The following is a 26,684-nucleotide window of genomic DNA, read 5'->3' on the forward strand; positions in this document are numbered from 1 at the left end:
CTGTTGGATCTTCTGTGTGTGGAAAACTCCTCTAATGCAGCGTAAGTAAAGCTAGAATGTGAAAGAGCCCCAAAAGCCGCATAACCAACCAACGCATATTGTCCAGCACCGGTCAACACAGCTCCCCCTCCCTTGCAAACTCTCGCACGGCAAGGAAGGCGGGGGGGGGGGGCAGGGCAGAAGGAGGAGGGATGGGTAGGAAGGATGGGCTCTGTGCAGTGTTCAGGAGCTTCTGGCAGTGGTAGGGTAGCTTCGTGGGCCATCAGGCCATGTCTGCTAGATGCTAAGGCTAAAGGAGCTATTGAAACTCACATGGTCATTGAAGAGCGGATTTCACAGAGGGCTTATGTTCTTCCCAAACCTGATGTTTGAAATGTTGGAATGAATTGCTCTGTGGAGGTGCCAGTCTCCTCTAGTGAGGCTGACCAGCTTAGACTGGTAGGTTCAATTTGAAATGCCTGAAGCAGCTATGAACCCTGTTGTTCTGTTGGTCTGACACAGCTCGGTTGTTGCTGTGGTCTGACGCAGAGGCCAGAGGAGATGCTTGGGAGGTGACCTCACTTCAGTTCTTGTGTGTGTTGTTTTTCTTAATCTAAGTGAAACAGCTGGTTTAGACTTGAAGAAAATCGAGCTTTTTGTTAGAAAGGATAATTATCATTTTCTTGTTTTCCTCAATATAAATTTAGAGCAGCTCTGCTGGGGAAGGTGTGCAAAGACTTTAAAGATAGCACAGAACAGAGTGGCTGAACCCACGTGATGGCACTGTGTTGGGTCTGGAAGCAAAGACCTATGCGAGGATGGCACGAGTCCCAAACTGGTAAACTCAGTCCCATCTTGTGCTGAGCCTGTTGGCTGTGTGCATTGCACTCCAGGCCACTTCCAGAGAAGGATTTCCAGTGTGTGATATTTGGGTGCCTCCAGAATAGCTCCATGCCCTCAATGGGAGGGATGCTCAGAGGGGGGGCTAAGCAGGGAGGAAGAGCAGAAGGGGAGAGGCATGAGGGGAGTTCATTATACCAAGGGGCATAGAAGGTGGCTGTGGGAGTCCGTCCTTCAGACTGAGATGTTCTGGGTGTAGTGTTGCACTGCGTATCTCAGAGACACCCCAGGGAAACGTAATCTGTGCGCCATTACCCTGGCGTCAATCTGGAATAATCCCCCCACCCTTTGGCCCCTTGTTGTTCCATTTTCCCCCCAGCTATGGTGCATGCTGTCTCCAGGGCATATTCTGTAAGAGCTCATGGGTGAGAGGGGAGAGAGGTGATTACATGCAAGGAAAGAATGAAGGGGAGCCATGGGAGGGTTGCTGGACATGCAAAGTGCTGCACGCTTCGGCCTTTTATGTTTTATTGCTTTGCTTCCTGTGACTGTCCAGAAGGGGCTATGAGTCAGTTCCTCACAACTGCAGAGAATAACAACATCAAACAAGAGAGGGAAAATGGTTTCTCCATCTGCCTTGGAGAAGGGGTGGCATGATGTGAGGAGGCTATGATGAAAGCCTGCTTTACAAGGCCATCGCCCATGGCTTGTACAGAGTGTTTTTTAAGACATGCTTTGGGTTCGGATACTCCTGCCAAACAGGGGAGGAAGAAAGCTCGTTCCCTGCATCTCCAGCTCCTCTCCCTACCTTTTTGCATCATGCTGAAATTTCCAAGTGCAAAGCCACGTCCTGCAGCACAGCAAAAGCCAGCAACCCGGGGTGACAGGATTTTCTGAAAGATGGGATACAGAGTTCCCAGCTTTCTCTGGGCACCGAGCACTCTCCTCTATGGCAAGGATGCTTAGGGTAACATCAACAGACCTAGCAGGGGTTGTCTGAGGCTGCCAAGTTTCTGTGGGGTGTTGGTTCACTCAGACATGAGCTTGTCTCACAGCATCTGTTGTCCATAGCGTTTGGGTGCTGTTATTACCCAGGAGCTGCCACACTTTCAGTTCTGGGCTGTATCTTTGAAAGTCACTTTCTCTTTGGAAAGCCACACACAGTTCTTGTTTTGGACCTGAATACCTTTTTATATCTGGTCTGTCTGAGGTGTGGGTAGGGATGCATTTGGGATGCTGATGATAGATACGCTGCACTTCTCATCCTCTGACATGCAGTATGGCTCATATGGTTTCATACTAACTGGGGGCGTGGGGGCGGACACTGGGGTCCTTCCAGCCATTCTCAGAAAATTCCCCTGCTAGATCCCCGCAAGCATTCATTTTGTTTATGTTATCAATAAAATTTACAATAAAATTTTTCAGGCAGTCCTAACATACTTATCACTGGATGCTGCGTACCACGCACCTAATCAGTTACCTGGTGTCATTCTGTATACGCTGATAAGACACTTCATATTAGAAGGGTGCTCAGGCTGGAGGAAACTTAGGTGCTTCCAGATCTGACTTGCAAAACCAAGATCTGTGCGCAAATCCAACGTATGTTCCTTGTCAAAGTGCTCTCGAGCTACTGATTCAGTACAGTGAGATTTCAGGAAAGTGAGTGGTTTAGGGAAAAAGAGGAGCAATCCTCTGGCAGCAATAGCAGTCTAAATCTGAGTCATCATGAGAAAGGCTGAAAGAGCCTCCAGTTTTTGAAGGATGATATTCATTAGCAAAGAATGGCTGGGTGCAGGGATAGAAGCAGCTATGATGCTGGAGGAGGAGTGGAAGGGAATGAAAATTTTGGAGGGCTTATCCACAAAACTGATTCCCCATCATGGGTCTGGGACATCTGCCATGGCAGGAAAGAGAAATGTGGGATGTTATGTGGTTCCCCCTCAGTAAACTCATGCTGTTACCCAGGGACCATTGGGTTAGAGTGGGATGCTATAATGCAGAAATCAGTACACTCAGATGAAGTTCATTGCCTCAACTGTTTGCCATAGCTCCTTACTACAGCCTCTTCTTGACACGTTAATCATTCAGCTTCCAAAATACTCAGTTTGACCACTCTCAGAACAAGAGAAATGAAGGCATACTTCTAGAGGCAGCAAGCAAAGGAACCAGTAAATGTTTGCCCCAACTATGAACGTTCAGGTTTTGGCATTTGCATTTTTGCCTACACTAACTCTTGTGAAGCCGAACCACCAGAAACGCTCTGGTGCTGCCAAGAGGCTTGAAAATCAGCAAGAGATGAGAGAAAAGGAGGAACAGAGGCTGCCGCCTCCTGATTGCAATGCAGCCCGAGGTCTAAATGGCAACAAAACGTTATACATAACGTCTGATTCACTGTGTGGAGAATGTAAAGAATTGAGACCTCCCGACACAGTTTACATTGGCCCTTTTTATGACTAATTGTGCAGAAAATAGCTCTGCTTGTAGTGTGCATGGAAACAGTTCAGGTTTCTGCTGTGTGTCAGCTAATGGTCTAGCAAGGCTTTTTTAGCACAACTTCAAAGGCTCTGGCAATGGAGGTCCTTTGTGAGGGAATTATCTCCTCCTCCTTTGTACCCCTTTATCCTTCTAAGCCATGGAACAAAGAATTGTGAAATGAAGAGACAAAGTAATTTGTAGTATATCTCTAGATCTAGATAAAGTAGGTAACATTTGCTTAAAAACATTTTTTCTGCTTCTGTCATCAAAACAAGGTTATATTTTTCTGTGTAGGAACACTCAAGTTCATTTAACTTTTGAGGGATGCAACCGTATGCTTAGGTATGCTATTGATGGGGGTCACTAGAACGTCTGAAATGGTAAAGGGGAGCTTTAGTTTCTGTGGTCAGTTAGAAAATACGTGGCTGTTACTGTCAGAGTTGGCTGAGAAGTGTATTTCTCTCCACCTCGAGACATTCCAGTAAGAAAGGAAGAAAATGCATTTTTTCAGCAGTCTCTGTGTGTGTGCATGTACATGCTTTAAGGAAACCATGTATTTTTCACCTTTTAGTAAAAAACCAATGTGGTTTATTCTTTCTTTTAGTGAAAAATGAAACCTCAGGGAGATAAGGAAATGCGTTACATGTGTCTGCTTTGTGTAGTCCAAAGCACAGTTCTTAATTAAAAATAAAAAAGTAAACCAGGGATGGAAGGTGTTTGATTAATGTTAGCAACCATGCTGTATAATGTGTTCCTCCAGTGTCTCCAGATCCTCTGTCCTGAGAAAACAAGACGTGAGCGAAAGGAGAATAATCTTGGCCTCATCAAATTTAATGAAGAAGCACCCCCGAAGTGCAGCGAGCCACGCTAGCCACTGCTCTGCGGTTGTGTTCAAACTGCAAAGTGACTCTGCGTTTAGCACTGGGTCTTGTCCTCAAGCAACTCCCATGAGTATCTCCTTATCCTTGGAGGGCAGAAGGACTGCAGCCACACCTTTTGGTTTGGGGGCTTTTTTAAATGTTAAACTCTTAGGAGAGGCTGTACTGCATATCTCCATGCCCAAGTACAGGCTTTCACTTTGAGTCCCTATCTAGAAAATCTTTTATGTCTGCTTTCTCTCCTCTTCCCATACTTGCATGGATTTCCCAAGGCAGTTGGTATTCTGACCTCACCTCTTGGATCCAGTTTTCATCAGCTGTCAAGGTAAATTTGGTTAATACTGCAGGCAGAGTTTATTCAGGTTTAGACTGAAGAGGGAATAGTGACAGAGAAACAAGAGCCATTCCCCTGTCTCTCTAATCTGTCTGATATGTCTCTAGATGCACTAACTTTTGAATAGTTAAACTTCCTTGATTTTTTTTTTTTCCAATGGAAATTTCCAGGCCAGGCAGAGAATTTTTTAAGTTTTAAGCAGAAGTGTGCACACACACTCACTTATAGATAAAAAAATATTTTTTTGTATCTATAAATAAAAATCAAATCTACTGCTGTTATAAAAGACCTGGCAATTGTTACATATTCTCTTTGTACATATGGGTAGCCAGAGGCAGGGATTTGATGTTTTCCACTGATGCTGAGCTCAATTATCTCTAATATATAAATTGGTTTTCATTATGTGCTGCAAATTCTCAAAAGTATTATGTTGTTGTCAGTATCTAACAAGTGTATGTTTATCTCAAGTTGACCAAGGAGATTAATTTTATATAAAAAATTCCTCATACAGAAAACTTCCCTTTAAAAATCTTAAAACGGGGAAGGACAGTGATGATGGACTTGGCAGCAGGAGGCAAACCAAGACACTTCTTCCAGCACTTCTTTAACCCTGGAAGTACAGCAATGACATGAGGGTGTTTTCAGTTTTACTTCACCCACCTGCACTGGACCTCCCAAGTGCCACCTTTTTCCTCAAACCTTCCTCTTCCACCTATCTCTGATCCTGAGGAGCTCCTTGCCATGGTACCACGGATCGCTGTTGGGAAGATGTCTGTGTTGCGTGGGAAGGCTGCTGGTCTGAGCAGGCATATTTTCAGTTTTTCCATCACTGAGGTAGAACATAGCTTGAAGTTGCTTGTAGCATACGTAGTGAGATAATGAGTTGGCCCCAGCAGCATTACTGTGGCATAAATGAAATGGATACAAAGTCGATCGCAATATGTGAGCTCTGACAGCAGAGAAGTTAAGACAAGTAGAAGTCAGAGCTGGTCCATACAGAAATCTGGCAATCAGGTGGAAAGGATGTATTAACAGGGCAAGCTGATGGTGAGACAGGTGGTGATTTACCTGGACGTACATCAGATAATGCAAACCTAAAAATTTTAAGTGGAGTCTAAAGGTAAAGCTTTGCAAAGACCTGCTCATGTCGTTACCTAGCTGCTGTTACATCTTCAGGTTCTGTTGGTGTATGTAGAATGGAGAATTATTTGGGGGTCAGCTTGAAGTTGGGTTTTGGTTTTGATTGTTTTGATTTGCTTTCATTTCTTTTCTCACTTGAAATGGAACACAATATTTTAGTATGTGTTGAATTGTGGACCTAAAATGAAATAACTATGTTCACATTTAAGTTTGTAATGAAAATTTTCATTTATGCAGGGATTTGGTGTTTGGTGGGCGGGTTTTTTTAACGGAAGCTGGTATTCCTTTGTGTTAGGAAAGGCAAAATTAAAGTAATAAGCCTTGAACTCAGAGCAAGAGAGTAAGGAGATATATGATACAGAGGTTCAGTCCCTGGCCTCAGAAGAGGGACATTCATTCCCCAGGTGGGTGGGTTTTACCTTGGCATGAACCTCTTCTGTTCCCCCCCCTCATTTCAGTCCAAATCTGACACAGAATCCCGGATAGCTGAAGGCAGCTCCCAGGGAAAGGGGTATGGCAGAGGACTGGGTGGCTCGGGGTGACTTACCCAGTGGAAGCGTATGTCCCACCACGCTGACATTTTTCTGCTGCCCTGCACAGCGGATGGCCAGCCCAGCAAGCTGGCTGCCTTCGTCATGGTCCCCACACAGAGGGCAGGAATGGGAGGCCCGGGAGGTCTTCATCCATCACTTGAGGGGACTCACAGGCTTTGCTGAGGAGCTGATGCTGTTGACGGTCCCACCATTTGGTGGATGAGGTATCAGAGCTGTTGCACAGTTACTTTTTTTTCCTGGATTTAAAGCAGTTAAAATTGGTTTCTTTTGTACTGTTGTGATGTCAAAGATTTTCTGGATTCAGCATGATTGTTTACAGTAAGAAATCTCTTGGCGTTTAAGACTCCAGTTCAGGCAAAGTAGAGCGTTGTGCCATGGACTCAGAAACATCTCTGACTTCGACACTCGTGACTTTGGTTTCTCAGAGTCACTTTGCCCAGTGACAGAATGGGGACTTTTGTTTGCCTTGGCCACTGCATAAAAAACCAGGATATGATCAAATCCAGTTAATCACTCACAAATGTCTCATTTCTTAAATCTCTGAGGGTGTATAACACGTTTTTGGGACTGCTCTCTGCTCCTTTGGCTTTTCTTATAAGTAAGTTAGGGGAAAATCAAATTTTGAGTTTTCTTAAAAGGAAGTGGAGGAATCCTGGAACACACTAGGGCTCTGCAAATGTATATTTAATCATTTAAAGAAATGTCTTTTGGCTAAAAGCTGTTACTAGTGCTTGCAAGTTGCACTAAAAGCCATACGACTACATCATTCCCACAACTGATGCGAATTAGCACCCTTGTTGGCAGTGTGAGCAGAGAGATGCAGGCTTAGTGACTACTACGGACTGAATTACTGTCAAATTCGTAGTGACTTTGTGCTGTATGGGTGAAGTGTCCTAGGGGTGACTGCTGACAGTTACTCCAGCTCCTTACACAGTGGCACGGATGGAGAGAGGCTCGGGCACGTCCTGCCTGCCTTGTTTTTTCTATGCAAAGCATTTGGCTCTGCTATGGAGCCCGGCAGTTACAAACATCTCCTGCAAACACTTACACTGTGCTTAAGGCAAGCACACACTCTCGGAGCAGCAGCAAACCAGAGGAGTGTGTTTTTACATATGGCACATGGTGGAACTCCCTGCTGCAAGATGTCACGGAGCAAAAAGTACACGGAGGCAGCAGCTTGAGCACATTCGTGGTGATCTGTTCAGAGCTGGCAGTGAGATGCGATGACCTGGGTGTAAATGGGAGTCAGGCAGCTGTGCAAAGCTGGAAGCTCGTGGGCATAGCGAAGGAGGCTTGGTCTGTCCTTTCCCAGATTTATATATCTTTAACGTTCACCAAGGGCTGCAGTTGGAGGCAGGTTACCGGGCTACGTGGATTTTAATCAACCTGTTAGTGGACTTCTTGCCTCCTTACTTTATAAGTCTAACCCAGCCTGAAAACAATGTGGGACTGACAATAAGTTGAAAGCTCTGGAGGAATTACGCTGCTTTATGGAGTCTGTACCCAAAGCCCTTGGAGGGCTCCTATTGACTCCAGCGGGATTTGGTTCAGACCCGAGTATATAGGGCTCCCTTAAGCAAACTCTTTCACGGCCGTACATGCTGCAGTACTTACTGGGCTCTTTGTTACTTCTGTGAACAGGAATGTGACCTTTACACTTCCAGCAAAAAGCCCTGATTTACAGGGCTAAATCTTCAGTTTTAGGGAGAGATAAGGTTCCGTTCCCAGCTCCTCCCAGCCCTGCAGGTGGCTGAGCGGCTGGTGAAGCCCTGCCTGGATCGCTGCTGGTTCAGGTGGGTCAGCACTGAGTGTGCAGTGCAGCAGCTTCAGAGCTTTTTTATAAGCAGATGTCTGCGAACAACGATGGGCAGGGTGGACATCTAGGGTTGTCAGTTGTTCCAATTCGTGAGTCAAAGCCCTAGGAATATTCTGTTTGCCACGGCAGGGTCATTCCTACATCCGTGTTAGAAGTTTATTTAATCCGTGCACATACTGGAAATGGCCACAGCAGAAGACAAGACTAGCAATTCATCTCGGTTTTCTTTTATCCACCCAGTCCCTTAGCTGTGTGAGGGGAGGGAGTGGTAAATAAAAAGGAAGACGACGGGACCAGGCTGTACGCTGTCTCTCCTGCTGGCCGTTGCCAAAGGCTGTAGCAGGCTACATGGTGGGCAGCGGAGTCTGAGTTACAACAAATTGCACAGCGTGCCCTTCTTGCTTTTGGAGCTGGTCTAGTTTCTGGTAGTCTTGCCTCCCAAACCTGTTGTTCCAAAAGGAGAAACTCCAGCGAGTGAGAGGAGCGGTTTGATTGACAGTGCTATTTTCTACCTGTATTTTAGGTCACTTCCTGGGTAACAACACTGTGATTGATGTACTGAGACAAGCAGGATTTGAAGTGGAGCACACCCCTCCCGGACAACCACTTGGAAAGTAAGCAGCTGCCCACAGATTATTAATCATTTTCTCTCCTTTTCTTTTTTCTGTCCCTTTTTTCTGTGACTAAGCAAGATTATTGCATTAGTATAGGGCGTGGGTGAGGGGCTGAGGAACCTCCTTTTCCCACCCAAGTTCCAGACAAAAAGTTCATTGTAAAGCATCCGTTGTGTGAGTTTGGAAACATATGGAGTCTCAGTGGCTATTTGTTTCACTTGAGGACATTACTCATATCACAGCTGCTTCAATATACCAGATCAGAAGTGCCACAGTTTCTGTTTTTGAGAAAAGTCTGGTTCAGCTCGTTTTCCCCCATAGCTGTTCTGTCTTTTTCTCTCCGTGGGGTTGTAGTTGCTCCTCTGTTGCAGGGCAGTAGACTGCCACAGACTTAATTTTTCAGGCCTCTCTGTCAGGCTGCTCTTCTTCAGGTGAAATTTCAGTTTTGCCTGAAGGACAAGATTTAATGTAGCGGATGCACCTTGGAAAGTGTGGTGGGCAGGTAAAAAGCAATTCCGTATTCCCTGAGCTTCTTCATTAATCTGATCAAGTAAAGCAGGCCAGAAGGATCGATTACCAGGCTCTTGGCAATCTTCATTAGCATAACATAAAAATATGGCACAAAACAGTCCTTAGTTTCCTTCCTCCCCTAGGTTTCTCTCTTTCCTGGCTGTTTAGATGAGGTCTCTGTCTAAAGGTATCATAGACCGTAAAACTGGGAGGGATGGTGAGAGACCATCTAGCTTTGCAAAGTTAGCCTTTCCCCTGCATCCTGCAGATAAAAATTGGCTGAGATTGCTCTGTCATAGGATTGTTATCCTCATTAGGAGAAACTTAGCAGCATGCTCCTGTCCCTGGTGGGCAGCCGTGACACGGTCCAAATGTGAGGTGAGTTTCAATGTGGAGGATTAATCGCAGGGCTAGTAGACTATGCCTGAAAAAGCTATGTTCGACATAGTTGGAAAATCTGGCTGATCTAACCTTGTTTGTGAAACATCCGCAGTGATTCATATAGAATATAATATGGCTCAACTGTACTTAAGTGTCTTTGACAGAGCATTTGTCCTAAATGCTTCTTGGAATATGTCGAGCAGTAAAAGCACGGTCTTAAATAACAATGGGGAAAAGAGGAAGAAAAAGCTATCAAACACGAGGAAGAGCGTACATTCAGAGGAGGTTTAAGAAGCACTTTGGCAGAGGGAGAAAAGTCAACATGGCACAGGGAAGAGCAGTAAACACTAACTGACTAGGGCGCTGGAAATTTTGGCTAAAATCAGCAAAAATGCCTGTGTCTAAAAACATAGCAAAACAAAAAAACCCAAGCAAACTGTACCAAAACAGCTGGGGTATACTGTTCCTAGGTTTCTGACAAAGAAACTTTCCACTCAGGGAAGCAGGCACTTTCCTCAGCAAATTGCATTTAGTTGAAAGTATCATCTTCCCGTGAAAAGGATTTCAACTGGAAATTGTGAAACTATTAATTTATTGGCTGTGTGCAAGCCCTCGAGAAGAAAGAAAGATACAGTAGTGTGAGAGATGTCCAAGAATAGTCTTTGCTCTGTATGGTCTTGGGATATGTCTATACACGTCTTCATAGGCTTGAAGTAGCGTGATGGGGCAGGAAACTTGAAACAAAGCCACTGCTTAATGTTGACTTATTTGCAATGTGGGACACCTCTGTGTACGCATTCCCCTACCTTGGCAGCAGTGTTTCGTGTTCGTGACGTCTTCCCTAAAATTGTCAGTCCCTGGGGAAAAGGTACTTGAAAGCAAGTGGACTTGGACTGCTGCCTAGAACGATGCATACGTCATCAGTTGAATTATGGTCCACTTGGTAGCTTCTGTTCCCTGCTCCAGACCAGAACACTGGGCAGGCTGGTCCCTTTGTCTGGACTAGTCCCCTAAACCCAGTAGGATCTGTTCTGAATATTGAACATACAAAACTTTATTGAAGGGTATACTCTTGTGCGCGTGTGATTGACGAGACAGCATATGTTTGTACTCCATCAAGATTAGATGCACGGTATGTTTTCCTATAGTCTGATGATCCAAGCAGATCGACAGGTCTTAGATGAGAATACAGAAAGAAAAATAAATGGCATGGTAAAGAAACCCAGAGTTCCCACTAAACTGCGTTACTCAAGGTGCAGAAACAGTAGAGGATTATAAAAAGTTTAAATAAAAAAGAGAATTTAAGCACATTCACAGAAAACAGCTTGCTGTCTTTAGGAAAAAAGAGACTCCTAGACCTGCACGTCAGGGGCTGTATTTGGGTTGTCCTACAGCTGGGGCTGTAGCCATCAGAACTGCGTGGGGCTCCCCTTGAGAAATGAGGAGCCTGCTGCAAACCATTTTGTCTCTTTTAGAACTGTTTGCATTTTATGGCTTCTGAGAGCTGCAAAAAACAGTCTAGTCAGACACAGTGATGACAAAATTTTATGGGATATTCAGAAAGCACGGCCAGTTGGTTGTTGGGGTTATGTTGCTGTGAGAGTTTTAAGGAACCCTGCATTTTTTCTACCCTTCTTCTTTTGCTCTCCTCTTTCCTTTTTAAACAATGAAATAAGAAGATTTGAAAACAGTTAGAAAGGCCCAGAAGAGGAACCGTTTTGGGGTAGTGGCTATACTAACCGAATGGATACATAGAATAAACAAGTAGAAGCTCAATAGATTTTGAGCTGCTTGCAAGCAGAAATCTTTTTATGGATTATAGAGACGCAGGTGTCTTCATCTTCATTCTTGTGGAGCCCTATGGAATAAGAGGTATTTCTCTCCTCTATTGAAACCCAAAAGAGACATTTCTGCTTTCCTTCCAAGTCCGTTGTGTAAGGGCGTCAAGCCCACTGCATTGCATTCTGGCATTGACAATTGAAAACTGGATAGTGTTCAGGGAAGATCAGCTGGACTCTAATGTAGAGATTGGTGGGGGTGGACAGCACATGGAAAAAATGCAAGAGCTGGAAAAAGCTGAAGCAGCTGCATGCTTATGTTTTGGCCAAGAGAATTCAAGAAAGAATTGTTGTGGATGGATTGTGCGCAGAAAGATGAAGAGGAACAATTTGAGTTGGCACATAGGAACGTTTGGAGGTGTATCATTGAAACTGAGTGTGGTTTTGGCTTAATATCAATGATTTCTTGACAGTAATTTACAGGACAATCTTTCCCAGGTTAAGCCAGAAACCCCGCTATTTGAAATGATGAGAGTAACTTCAGCAAAATATCGTGCTATGTCCTACTTACTACCAATGCCACCTTGCCAAAAAAGCAAATACTATCTTTCTTTAATATCTCTGTTCCTAGAACAGTATGATCATTGTTACTATTATTGAAATGATTAGTAGCCTGATCTTTATTGTTCAATAATAATGAAGTACTGGTACCATAAATAGGTGGGGCAGTCTGGTATGATGTCTAAGCTCTGCTGTCTATTTCAGTTTCAGGAAGGACAGAATAATAGCTTTTTTAAAGATAAATAGCGCTGCTCCTGTGTATGAGAAAAGCCTTGGGAAGAGTGAAAAAGGACAAAGAGCAAAGCTGTTTATGCTTTCAGTTACATACAGGCTGAGTAAAGCCGGAAGATTGTTGGCTTTCTCTGTCCAAAATGCTAAGCGTGGCTTGTGAAATGGCTGCTCTTTAAGCCAACCAAACTGAATACCTAGAGTCTCACATTTCTGTTTTCTAGCAACAAGCACAGATTTGAGCCAAGTTCTCCCTTTCTTAAAGTATTGGGGAAAAGTAAAGTGAGATCTTGGCAGGCTAGAAGAGATAACCAAGGTATAGAAGGGTTTGATGGCTACAGAATCAATGAACTGGCAAAGAACAGTTCATATAAAGTACATTTACCTGGTGTGGAGCTATTTGGGAGCTTTCACTGGCTGGATTTCTGAAATCCCCTAGCTCCAGTTGATCTGCCTGGTGGCTCGGTGTTGACCTTCCTGAGCCTCTTCTAGAATCCCACCAGCTGACTATGGAAAACACCTTCTTTGAAGCTCAATCCCTTTCTGCAAAAGAAATGCTGTTGTACTCAGCATGCAGAGCAATGCCATAAACGCTTGAGAACTTATCCTCATGTTGGCTTCGTTTGTTTATTTTGTTGCCTGAGGGAAAGTGTCCCAAATCTCTTCGCCTGACAGCCTTCAACAGCGTTCATATTTGCTTCTTATTTTGCTGGCTGTCCTCCTTGTCCGCATATAAAGGCACTGGAAAATGAATGGCTGAATCAGTATCTCATTGCTTTGCCCTGAGATAAGGAAAGCAACTTTTTTTTTTTTTTTTTTGCAGGGCTTCTGCCAACTTGGCCATCCCTGCCCCTCTCTGTCTTCAGAAAGCAGAGCTGCATGCCTGGGGTGTGGAGGGAGGAGGAGGTGGTAGAAAGTTTCCCCTCAGATGGATTCCAGTGACTTGAGCAGATAAAGGGCCACAGCTGCTTCACATTTAATTGGAAACAGCCAAATTGCAAGATCAACCCCGGAAGCACCTGTGTCCGTGATGACTCTTACTGTTACTGGGTTCTCAGAATTGGCTCTGACCTTCTGCCACACGCCAGGCCCTGACGTACTGCACATCATTCTCTTGGCCAGAAAAACATGCAGCAGTGCTCATTTCCATCAGGCTGCTCCTCCTGGTATTCTGCTCAATGCTGCCTTCTTTCAGAATGGGAGATTGCAGGACAAGCTTTCATTTCTGCCCATCTGAGGGTTTATTGTAAACTCTTGGAGCTCTGCTGTAGAAATTAATTACCCGTCCTCCTTATGTTTTAACTTCTTGGCCCAGTCAAAGCAACATGTCTTTGCTGTTGTAGCTTATTCCTTTCCTCCTTTCTGAAGCAAAGAGCGCTTGCTCCTACACCTTTTCCTGTAGCATCCTACAGGTGTGAGCCTGGCTCTCCTACTCAGCAGAGTCTTATGATGAAAGTCTTTGCTCCACTACGAATGCTTTCTTCCCCGCCCCCCCGAATGAAAGCACACCCAGTCCACACAGTGATGCAGCCATTTCACTCCATCAGGATCCCTAGCCTTCACCAGGCGATATGCAGAGATGGGAAAATGTTTGACATAACGTTCCCCAAAGCCCCAAATTGGTAAAAGTGGCAGTTCAGTAGGTGACATCCCAGAAATGTACGGATGTCATCAGAGCCCTCGGGAGTCTCCCAGTAGTTGCCAGTTCCTTGGCAACTTCCTGGTGCCAGCCTGGCAGGGTTACTCCACTGTGCTTAGCTGTTAATGTTCGGGATGTGCTTGGAAGAATGTTAGAGTTGTAGTGAAATAAGTAAAATTTTATTTAGATAAGAGACAAGTAAAAATAATTGAGAGCTGTGACGCTTTAATTGGAGACAACAGAGTTAACTGAAGAAAAAAAAGGAGTTGGGGAGGTGTTAGCGCATTCTGGATCGCATCTCTTCTGAGACATGGAAAAATGCACAACTTATCTTTTTTTCTGTGGGTGGAATAATCTCCCCATTGGGATGCTGCCATTCTCAATCCTATTGTAAACCTTTGGATCTTTCACTTGATCTGAGCCTGAAGATCCTACTCCTTTCACTAGCTTCCTTCCCTCAGAGGAAAAGCAAACCCATTATTTGGGGGTGGGGGTGGCGGTGTCTCACAGCATAATTTGCAGTAAGAGGTGTATAGGGATTAAATGGGGTTCACCTGCATGCATTGGCAAATTTATCGCCTCATCTAACATTGGAGAATATGACTACTTAATACTTAAAATATTTAGCCATGAAAATACGCACGCTACGTTTTCAAGGGATTCTCACATGCTTTTAAAATATCCTCCTTTGGCATTTAACTGTCTTTGAGTCTGTAATTACCTTACAGCCATGAAGTCTGATCCGTCAAACTAACTCTTAGGGGGAAAGAAACTGAAGAAAATCTCCAAGATGTGGTAGAGAAGCAAAGTCAACTTACAAGTTCTCAACCATAGAAACTTAATTACCCTGTCACCTCCTGAGCAACACATCACTTACAGCCCGTGCATCTGCATGTTCTTTAGGCCACCTTTAAACACTGAGCACCTTCTGAAAGAGTGGAATTTAGCAACTTGCTACAAAAATCTGGGAAAGAGTGAGATAATTAATGGCGTTGCTGAAAGAATATGGAACAAAACTCAGGAATTTTGTGCTTGACTAGTTCTCCCATAGGGACATTCACTTTTCTCTATAATCAGATTTTATCCTTGGCAAAATTTCTGGTTTCTTTTGACAAAATTGTTTCACATTCCATATCATTCTGTTCCTTGGGAACTTAGACACAGGGCCGCTGGGGAACCGGGGCTTGCTTCTTTTTGCTCAAGGGCAGCTCGCTTACTGAGCTGTCCTGAAGCCAGTGCTAAGGTTTCGAGGTCTTTGCTGCTCTGCAGCCCATCAGTCTTAGGAGATCTGTATCTCATACTCCAAAACTATCTAATAGTCAACTTTCAGAGCCTTGGAGACTTTCAAAGTTCAGAGCTAGTTCTTACTTCACTTCCTAGCCAGATTTTGGAGTTCTTATTTCCACAGGAGAAGCTGATTTTCCATCCTCTTTCTGCTTCCAGCCAACTCTAATGCAGATCTTTTCACCTAAGGTCGTCGGTATAAGATGAAAAGTCTGGTCTGTAGTTACTAGTAATAAAGCCAATCCAAACTGCACTGAAGTCAACAACAAGGCTTCCATCGGTGCCAGTAGTTCATAGAGGTCATCGTTAATATGAGATTCTTGCTGATTCTCTCCTGTCTTTGGTTGTGAGGAGCCATGAGGGAACTGGTAGAAAACTAAGATTACATTCCCGCAGTTGTGCAGATGCTTACTGTGGTCGATGTAAAAAGACTGGTTTTTCTAGAGGGCTGCTCAAGGGTGTCTTAGACAGCTGGCCCAGTTTGCTTGCAGGAGGTGTCTGGCTGGTTTTGTATGACTAATCATTTTGTGATATTAATTTCCCTCTTATTTGAAGGGCTTGGGCCCCACATTCAAGTCAGACAGTGTCACTAGACTCACATAAGCCTTTGGAAAAATTGCGCCATCGCCTCTCCAGCATTATAGCGAAAGAGTGAGATGGTGTGAGCTTTGTGTTGTGTAGTCAGCCCGCACTTGTCCTGTGGATTGATGGCCTCTGTCCCGAGCGATATCAATCTGGGCTGAAGTGCAGCTGCACTTGGTAACAGCTCAAGGGGCACGAAGGTATCAAGTGCTATTGTGTGGTTTGAAAGATGTCGTTTATCTAAGGAAGTTTGTGGTCTGTTTGCTGTCACTCTGTCTTTGCAGCACCGACTTCCCTTACCTTCGCTATCACGTTGTCGGGCAAAGAGACCTCACACGTTAGGACAGATAGCTTTTCTGCTTCCAGGGCTGACTTCTTTTCCTTCAGCAAGAGGACTGTGGGTTGTGTTGCAATCGATATGGCTGCTTGGTTCAGCGTGAATGTAATTGCTGGTAATTTTGCTTGCAGGGAGCTCTTTCACATGCACAAGTTCCTAAGAAAGGAACAGGAAGAAAGGGAGTCAATGGCATCTTTCGTTGACACTTTCTCTTAATTCCTTGAAGAACAGTGCCTTAAAAGAAAACAGTTGGGGATACGGCTTTCTATATGGGAATGCACTGACAGTTATATTTTCTATCTTTCTTGAGTGATCAGGTGTCCAAAGGCATATTCTTCACAATTTAAATGGGGTTAGAAGCCCTCCAAAGCTACACCGTGCGACTGGCGGCATGGCCAAATGATTCTTTGTGGGCGGATCGTGTTGTGGCAAGCTGTGAAATGTACGGAAATCTTTCTGAATTGCCCCCGTAAGTGGAAGGTCATTCTAACATATGTATGTATTGTGATCTTGTGCCATTTCGTGTCCGCTTCAGTGCAAAATAGTCTCACTTTTAGCAACTCGTGGTATCTCAGCAAAGCCAGATGACTTCACACCACACAGGTGGCCGCAACCCAGCTTTGGGTCTGAAATGAGTGTGTGGGTGTCCCTTTAGGAGAACCAGGGTGAAGGGTCACACTGAGAAGCACATGTATCAGCTGCTCCCTCCTGGATAAGTGCTAGTAGAAAGAGCAGGAATGCCAAAAAAAGTAAGTTCTTACAACAGGGCTAGTAAATTAAGAATGATGAATATATGAAGTGCTTGTCGCTTTAAATAACTTAGAAGCCAGAATACATTTTGATGTCATAATCATTGAATCATTTTTATGAGAAGTCAGAGTAAATTCATATGTAATCTGTAAAGTATGTAAAGAGTTTAATTCATCCAGTAAATCATCTGTTGGGAATACTGTACCCAGCTCCAGATCAGGTATACTTCAGAGGAGCTTTAAGGTTTCAAAATTCTTCCACAAGCGAAACTGATCTCCAGAACCTTTGGAGGTTCACCCTTCTCTGGACCTCATGCTCCATGCAAGTGAACATCATGCCAATATGTTTCCCATTTCCTGGGGATTAAACTGCTGTGTTTGATGACTTAGGACTTCCCAAGAAAGCAACTCAGTCACTAGCTCTGTCTGAAGCAGCCTCTCAGAGGACATGTCTTCTCTTGTGCAATGATTCATGATTTCAGAGCAGAGGATCAGCTCTCTTTTGCTTTTTTTTCCTCCCCACAGAGTTAATTAATAAAACAAATTTCTATTAGTGGGTGTTGAAAGACTTTGGCTTTCCACCTACACTCACAAATGCTCCACATTCAGGGAGAATGAAAAATGGACCTGTGAATAGAAACAGGAGGGAGGAAAAATGGATCAGATGCTGTATATGGATATAGACACGGTGGCTGTCACTTGGTATGATGGAGGAACATCCTGAATGAAGACAATATCCTGCAACCGTGATTGCTAGAAATACACTACTGCAGTAATCCAGGTTCAGAATTAACACATGTAAATTTTGAGAGAAAGATGGGGGCAGAGGGGGTGTCTGACAGAAACTGAATTATCTGTTTTGGCCTCCACCATGGCCTCTTGTTCAGCTGGGTGGCTGCATGGATGACAGTTGTCGTGAAAATTGGATCTCTTGCCACTGTCACAGACCTCTGAGACTCCAGCTGGTTAGGAGAATCACCTGGAGGACATACCCTGTCGTGGTCACTGTGGACCTGGCTATGCCCATCAGTCTGCCTCATCTGTAGCCCCACCACAGAACAGAACTTTTCATCAGCACCAAGAATTAGCCTGAATTTACACACAGCGTGGTCGTAACGACGGTTGACTTCAGCAAGAAAACAGTTGATCCCGCAGGGGACCAGAGTTGATGGAAGGACTAGATTTGGGGTATTTCCCCTTTCTACTGCTGTATGGGATGTCAGACCAGCTCACAACTCTGCCGTGCCACTCTGTGCTGATGGCAGCTTCCAGATGAAGAGAGACCTAATTTGATGCTCTTAGTTTGTGGGTAAGAGTGCTCTGAATCCTTTCTTCGCTGACTCCCAGGACATGTGTCAAGTCAGGGATTCAAAGATTTTCCTGCTAACCTGCAGCAACTCGCTAGCAAAATCATAGACAGGCTCCAAGTGCTTTGGTATCCACTGCCCTGTCTGGCCGCTGGATGTGAGTCTCCTGACATCTGACCCCAGCTTCACATTTCCAAATTACTCTTGCAAAAATAAAGGCAGTCACAGAAATACCTCTGTCGAGACGGCACATCCCTGTTTATGTTTGAACGGCCGATACGAATCTGGAGTCCCCAGCGAACAAAGTGCATTTTCAGGGATGAGCCCCATGTTGTGTTTGAAGTGAGCACAGCGCTTTGAAACAAGGATGAAGCAGAAATAAATCAAGATGAAGGATGTGGGGCATTAACTACTTCACATGAAATCCCTGCAGGACGGACGTGGCCAGTGTTCCAAGGTTTTCCTTGGAGAGCGCTCGGAAGTTGCATACCAGCCTATTTGTGGAAAGCTAAACAGTTCCCTATTGTCCGTGATGTGAAACGCTTCCCAAATAAACTTTCCCCCTCCACTGAAGAAAAACGATACAGGCTGTCCAGAGCTCTAACACAGAGGACTACCCTGGGCTGCCGCTCAGCCTCTGCAAAGTTGTTGGTTTCTGTTGGCATTGAGCATTGCTAAAGGCTATAGTTTATATACATGCCAGCATCGTTAAGAAAAAGCTAAGTTATTGAGTGAGACTGGAGTAATCTTCAAGGGTTTAATAACACTGTGTGCCCACATCTTTGCGTCTCTGGGTTCATTATACATCTGGAATGTAAATCCCAATCCACAGTGGCTAAACAAGGTTCATGTGGTTCTCAAATGTTTTTGTGGGATTGTCTCCTGATTTTTGGAGGGGAAAGAAAATGTTGCTAGCTGGAACAAACTTATGTGATTCCGTCTAACGGCCGGTCATGGCTTGAACAGGCACGCTGCTTGGCTGGGTAAAAAACTGGCTGGACGGCCAAGCCCAAAGGTGGTGGTGAATGGAGTTATATTCAGTGGTGTTCCCCAGGGCCCAGGGTTGGGGCCAGTCCTGGTTTATATCCTTATCGACAATCTGGATGGGGGGATCGAGTGCACCCTCGGTCAGTTTGCAGACAGCACCAAGTTGGTGGAGTCACCGTGCCTGGAAGAATTTAAAAAGTGTGTAGATGTGGTGCTTGGGGACATGGTTTAGTGGTGGACTTGGCAGCACCCGGTTAATTATTGGACTTGATGGTTTTAAAGGTCTTTTCCGACCTAAATGATTCCATGGTTCTATAAGGAGAGCAGTAAATCTCTGCTACTGTAGTGGGTTTAGGTTTTAACATTGTCTGCATTTGCGGCATTTTCCGTCATTTTAAGTAATTTTAAGGATCTATTCCTAACACCCACAGAGTCAAGGTATCATATTCCAGCACAAGGAAGATCCAGAAGTCCCTGCATGAACTTTGGAGAAAAAAAGCTGATTTCTGAAATCAGTAGTACTAAGGCCAGGGTAATACTAGTGGTGTTTTGGTCCAGGTCAATGGGTAGCTCTTCCTTTGCTTCTCCCATCCTGGCAGATGCAGATCTGAAGGACCTTGCGCCCTCACCTCTGACCCTAGTTTGAGCACACACATGGTTTTGCTGGGTGCCTCCTTCCATCCTCCACAGTGCCACCCAGGCTGAAGTCCTCTTCCCAGGAGCACTGGGTCATTCCATGCATTGACCTACAGTCAGTGGATGCGATAGATGCATTTTGTCAAAGCAAACTGCATTTGTGACAAGAGAGTCATCTTTCTGCCCCTAGAGGCACGTGATTTCTTGCTAATGTTAAATGAGAACCTTTGCATGTGCAGCATACTTATGTATAGATTACATTTTAGGTCACAAATGAAACTGGGAAGTGAAATGAAACTGGAAAGGTGAAGTCCTTACAGGAGAACTATCAAGGAATGATATTCATTGTGGATTAAGAAGCAGTGGCAGAAACTGAATGAATGTTACATGCATAAAAGTTGAACCCTTTCTCCTCCAGACCCTTTGAAAATGAAGCGTGTGTTCCAGTACAGGCCGTGCTGCAGAGACAGCCCGCTCCCATGAGGCTGGTAGGAGGGTGCGCTCCCCATGGATAAAGACAGTTCACTTTAATAATGTATACTAACCCCCTGAATTTTAAATTACCAAATTATTCTGAGAATAGAAGAGTGATTTTGAGATTAAAAGCCGCCTTCTAGCAAAGGAGTGATGGCTTTTCTGTAGTTTGAGCTGGATTATAGCACCCCAGGAGAAGTCCTAATCTGGTCACTCTCACAAGTGTTCCAGCTTTGCATAGTGATAAGAAGTTACCGTGACTGCTTGAACATGTGCCAGATGCCAGGCATAGTTTTGATGAGTCTCTGACGTCTGTTAGACTTGTGATGTTCCATGCTTTTCAGTAGCTAGGCAGTGCTGCAAATACTAGGCTGTGATACCCTCTCAAACAACTGGCACTTAGATAAAGCATTTCTAGGCAAACAAACAAGCACGGACTAAGAAAACACACATGCACACACAATGGAGGGAGGCGACTTCTTAACTGAGTGACTGTGCTCTGGGGAGCAGCAGAACAAGTGGTTTTCATTTTCCTGGTGTTTCACTTACTGCTGTTTGGGGTTCTCTTCATGGGAGGAGAGCTGGGCTTAATCGCTGGGTTTATGTCGTGTGTGTGTACATAGTCAGCTGATGCAGAAGTTGGGTCTGCTCAAGCCCAAGTCAAGACAAGTCTAGACTCGTGTGTCACTGGTGTTCACACAGCACTCCCAGTGAAAGTTTCACCCACTGCCAATCCTCAGTCTAATTTAGTATTTTTCCTTGACAAATCTGCAGAGATTACACAAAGGGCACCTGAGGATCTCGATATCTCTCTGGTCAAGGAAGCCAGTTGGCCTAAGTCTTCTGCTGGGCCAGCAGAAAGGCCCTGCTAGCCATGCATGGATATTCCCTCCCCTTCCTCCATTGGAAGAGGACTGGCACCAGAGCTGCTGGAGAACCATCGCTTGTCTCCCCCTTGTCTCAGCAGAGGCTGTTAGTAGGGTACCTGTGTAGACCTCTGTGACTCCTGGTGGCCAGTGCTACCCAGTTAGGCGCAGAAGGAAGGAAGCTCTGCCTTTATGCAGACCCTCCTGCGTTTTCGGCTGTGTGGGTCACTCAGCCCATGGGAGCTGGTGAGCAGGTGAGCCCCCAGAGGTCCCTTGCAAGGAGGTCTGCAGCAGAGTTTGGGGGGTCAAGCTGCAAAGGCTCTCGCTTTTGTACGGTTCAGTTCTGTGTGGTTGTATCGTCATGATGCTCTGGCTGCATCTATCTGTCGTAGTCTCATATCCTTTACTTGTCAGCTTGCTGAGATGGGACTCTTTAACATGTACGTAGCTTATTTCTGGGATTCCTAAATGTATCAATAAAAGTAATAATAACAGACATTGCAATGAGGCAGAGATACTTTCTGGGGTCAGTGGAAGTTCTCCTGTTTTAAGGGGAGAAGACCTGGGCCCTGTTGTTTGTAACTAGTCAGTGAGATTTGCCTGAATTCATTAACAAATCAATCTTTCTTGAAATGCCACCTAGATATTCAAGCTGTAGTTCAAGGTCAAATCTCCTAGGTTTCAATTAACAATTGAAAAAGAGAACATAAACCCTCATTTTCTTTCTTAAGGTTTCGGTAGCAATGTACATGCTTCATTAATGAAGCTTTTTAATGAAAGATGGATTTCTCAAACAGAAATAAGTATTTGATACAAGCAGTTTCATCATCATGAGTTACTACAGAGAGGGAGCCCAGGTGAAACCAGGTTAATATGTAGAGAGACCTTATGTAAAGTCCATTAACATTAGAGTTGGTAGAACAGCATGAGGCATTAAAGCAAGTGGTGTTTGGAGGAAGAACTTTCCTGCCTTCATTATGGTTCAAGGGCTGTGTCCGTTACCACACCGTAAAAATGCCCACAGACAGGCTGAAGAGTTTGTTGGCTGAACAGGGTTTCTGACAAATGTTTTGTTCTTTTCTTGGAAGCTATCAGGCCCTGTGATAAAAGCAACGCTGATGGGCTGTAACAGTATTTTGGAGAAGGCAGACTGGCTCTTTGCTCCTTTTTTTAGCTCAGCAGCCCTTCAATGGCTAAGCAGGTCAGATGTTTTACAGTGTCAGCTACAGAGAGGGAAAGTGGATTCAGTGTAACAGAGCTGTGGGATCTCTTGCAGGCACGGTCTTATGGCTCTTGGGTTCCACACTTCTGCCTGCTGCTCGGTTTAAGTGGTCCGTGTCTCTCTTCTAGTGATAGCAGCTACTTATGTGCCTACGTTATCTGTCGTCTTGCGATTGCAAGAGCCTGGACTGGACAGGGTACTTAAGGAAGACAAGTTGCCGTGCTTGTACAGATGTGTGATCCACCCAGTATCTCATCTCTGCCAGGGCCCAGCTTCAAGAGCATCAGAAGGAGGTGCAGGGAGCAGTGCCAGGCGTACGCTGAATAATCTGCCCTTGGTTTAAGTCTGAAGTCAGTAAAAATGTTTAAATCCCTCAAGCTAGGCACTTGGTATCTTGCTCAGTTGATGTCTCTGTAGAGAGTTTATTTTTAAGATGTGATGGGAAATATGGACTTCTGCAGATATTTCTTCCCTCCAGAGGACCAAGCAGAGAGGAGAAACCAATTCCCAAATGAGACAATCTAGGAGCAGAATTCAGTCTGGATTGCAGGCAAGGAACACGCAGACAACAGTTGTGTATTAGCTGTAATTCTGCTGAGGAATCAAAACGAAGCAGCCGGTTTGGTGGGGTTTTGTTTGTTTGTTTGTTTGTTTTTTGTCAGTCAGGTTTTTAATCTTGATGCCTGTCTGGATGACAACTACTGGGATAGAACAAATGCATCCTCTTTCTTCTTTTCTGTGCTTAAACTGAGGTCAGGAATGGTTTGGGAATAAACAGCACATGAGATGAGAATAGTTTTGCGACTGAGTTAGCAAACCTGTCTTATGCATGGCTGCACAGCTTGGTGTCCCAAAAGTCAGCAATGACTAGAGAGGAGCAGACAGCCACAGGCATCAGGAGCTCCACAGACTTCAAACGGAATTAGGAGAGACACAAGTCTGGATGAGTTTTTCTAGTTTAATTATGGCAGCTGGAGAAGGAAGGATTTATTCAGCCCTTGGCTTGTTTTCCAGTCACTGAGATCATAAGTGCTGACATGAGATGGTGGCATTTGGTCACCGTTGTCCAGTTTCTCAGACAATGCCCAAACCGCCATAAATATGTGTGGAGTCAGAACTGGCCCCAAACCAAACCAATAAGCCCAAAGCAAAACGTTGTGTCACAGTTAGACCTGAAGAAACTTGCTATTGCAGGTTGGGATGAACTGGGTAAGAATTTTATGCTTTGCAGAACCTGTTGAATGATGGAAGTTAATTCCCAGCACCGGAAAAATCTGTGTATAATTATTGTGATATCATGCAAAGAAACACAGAAGGACCAGAGAGTTTATAAAGAGAGATTACATTGCCCAGTATTAAGTCCGCCATTGTTTTTTATTAAAGCAGTATATGTGTTTATTAAGAAGTTATTAAAAGGAAAGAGCAACGTATTTACTCTTGTTACTAAATGGTTTTCAAGCAATAACAGAAAAAAATATGAGGAATAAAGCTTGAAAGTACTCCAGTTCAATAAAAATGCAACCCTAAAATCTTCTTTTGTGGTGTAATACCATCACTTTAGATTCATCGGAAAGCCTGTGTATTCTTGGCAAATTTGGACAGAAGTCAGGATTTTCAATCCAGAGGTAACACTGATACTCCAACACCTGTTTCTGTCCAAAAACAGGGAGAAAAAGCAGAAATACTGAAAATTCAGTGCAAAGTCAGCACTCAACAATTTATTAGAAGACATTTAAAATTTTCAGTTAAGGTTATGTGTCAAGTCTTTCGGTGGTACATGTGCTTATAGGAGTTGTAATTTGAATGTGAAGCCTTTTCTCTCCTCTGTGAAGACTTTCAGAACAAACCAGATGTCCCAGTACAGCTGTATAGCTACTCCCATGCTGAACCAGCATGCTTGAGCAGAAAAGAGCCCATCTCGATCTATGGGATAGTTATTCAATCCAAGGAGCTTTAAGTGCAACTTCCATAAGACAGTGAGGCACCAAAGGCAGCTGTGTTATGAATATCTTGCTTAAATCAAACTACCCAGGCAGAAATAGCTTAGCACTAAATGGGTATGGTCATAGCAAGACAGTGAAGATTTAGGGAATAGAGTCTGAGGTGAGGTTTTGTGTGCCACCAGCGAAGAAGGTTCTTACTTGCTACTAACGTGGGCGATGGAAGCAAGACTGGAGGGTGAACCCGTCCTTCCTCTGGGCACAGCCCATCTTCTGAGGCTGGAGCATGCAGCTTACAGTTTACACTGAAGATGCATGAACAAAGGATTATTCAGTTCAAGAACTGAACCAAAAAGTTGAGAAGGGGAAATAAGTTCAGACTAATTTGAAGTGGAACATTTTGAGGACAATTTTCAAGGCAGGGGTCAGGTTTTGTTGGTTTTTTGTCATTTTTTATTTATTAGTTGGGTTTTCCTTTCTAATTAAGATCAATTCTTGAACAAAAAAGGCCACTTTGTAACATTTAAGTCTTTGAAAACAAAAGACTGAAAAAAATAATTTAAAGCTTTGTTCAGAAAGTGCTGAAACGAACCAGTTTGAGTTTTATGAAATAAAAGAATTCATATGAAAATGTGGAAAATGGCACGTAACAAATGTTTCAGCTGTCCTTTCTTTTTTCCAGCAAATTCAACCACTCAAGTTGCAGAAAGCTTGCATTTCTTGTATGCCCTCAATCAGCTTCACTTTTAATGCGGTGGAATAGATAACAAAAGTTTTACTCACGTCTCTTTATTTTATAGTTTCTCAAGCTGGGAAGGAAAATATCACCATCTATGGGAACATCTTGACCTCACAAGCTTTTAACTTCATTTATGCACAGAGTTGGGGGTTTGCATATATATATATATATACACATGTATACCGAGGACTAAATTCCCTTAAAAATGAGGCCACAGTTCTTGAACAACAGTGATTCTGCCCAGAGAAATAGCCTGACATGGATTCCGAGTCCAGAGATACCATCCAAGTTTGGAGTGGACTGTAATCTAATTTAAACTACTTAACCTAATTTAACTGCTTGTGAGATGTAGTTTACTCTGGTGCAAAAATGAAAAAACAACTTCGTTTCCAAATTTTCTTAAGAAATGGAAATGCTTTAACGTTAGTGTTCAGGCCTAAGGCAACTGCATCCTAAATAAAATATCTTGTTATAATGAAGCCGATCGGATGAGTGAATAATCAGGGATTTCACAGGCGTTGTCTTTTGCTGTCTCTTGAGCCCAAATTCATCTCACTAATTTACAGCAGTTACCTGAAGCAGCTCAGGTAAGTTAGGTATGGGGAGAATCTGATTCTCTAGTCTTTTCTTTGGAGTTACTCTCTTTTGCAGTAAAAAAAAATAAATCTTTTTATATATATATATGTGTGTGTGTATATATATATATGCTTTCATCTTGAAGGAGATGAACTCCATGGTGGCATGCACTGGTGTCACCTCGTTATGTGAGAGACCATGGTCTAAATCCATACTCCATAGCACTAGTAAGAGGCCCTATAAGCTGTGCTGGTGTGGGTTAGGATTTATGCCTGGGTTTCTGTTCTCCTTTTGTTTGCTGCTCTCCCAGGAGCTTTGAAAATCCAAGTTTCATCCTAGCATGGAAGAGAAAAAAAAAAAAAAAAGCAAATTTTTTTTTGTGGGACAGGACATTCTGGTGCCCATCTTGTGGGTGTGCATGACTGCTCTCTCCAAGAGATGCATAAGGGAAAAAAAGCAAGAAGCAGATGTTTCTGTGGCCTGTGGCAAGGGGAGCAAGGATGCGTGCAAGGGACTGACGAATTCCTGCCTAGACAGAGACTCCCAAACTGGAATTTATGAGAATCAGTCTATAATAAAATTCTCTTAACGTGGTGTCTGGCTGTCATCCGGGTGCATCCCAAGAACGGTGGCATAAGGATAAAGCTGCCACATCGCACATTCTTTGCTATCACCACAGCTTCTCTCTTGATGAAACAAAATCTTGCCTTGTCTGACAGCTCTGAAAATTGAAGCAAGGAAACCTCAGTGATGCTGCTGTACTTGGAAGCACGTGCAAAGCATGGCAGTCTTCTGAGCAAAACTTTTCCATCGCTTGCGCTACAAAGACAAGATGCAAATAACAAATTGGCAAACTTGCATTTTAGAAGATTCTGCACATATCTGAGGGAACAGAAATGTTACCGCAAGATTGCTGAAAAAAATAGAATGATGATTTATTCACGTGGAAGATATGTATGGTCAGCAAAGGCATGTCCTCTCTCGTGATCTAAAGCAAGGGCAAATTCCTGGCCCTGCTGATGCCCAGGGGAGGCTTGATGGGGCTCACCCCAAACGTTATTAGCATTACTCGGGCAGGGGCGGGGACATTAGCGGCGTCTGCCCTGCCTGATTGTTCATCACCCCTCAGACAGTTGTCCTTGAGTCGGTGGTTGTGAAAGTCCCTGTTGGTGGGGGCAAGGTGCAGCACAAGCTGTCGTGTTGACACCACGCAGCCTCCACTGATGGGGGAAGGTGGGCTATTCACAAGGGCCGTTCA

The 26,684-nt window shown here is 44.2% G+C and overlaps 1 protein-coding gene across 1 annotated transcript in view; it reads left to right on the forward strand.

The window, feature by feature from the left end:
- The window catches only part of TRABD2B (TraB domain containing 2B), a 295,484-nt gene that overhangs the window by 239,320 nt on the left and 29,480 nt on the right, over positions 1–26,684 (forward strand). Inside the window, exon 5 of the mRNA XM_037404866.1 lies at positions 8,540–8,630. Within this exon, the coding sequence (XP_037260763.1) occupies positions 8,540–8,630 (91 nt within the window). The remainder of the gene's footprint in view (positions 1–8,539; positions 8,631–26,684) is intronic.

This window comes from Falco rusticolus, chromosome 11, assembly GCF_015220075.1.
Source record: "Falco rusticolus isolate bFalRus1 chromosome 11, bFalRus1.pri, whole genome shotgun sequence".
Taxonomy (NCBI): Eukaryota; Metazoa; Chordata; class Aves; order Falconiformes; family Falconidae; genus Falco; species Falco rusticolus.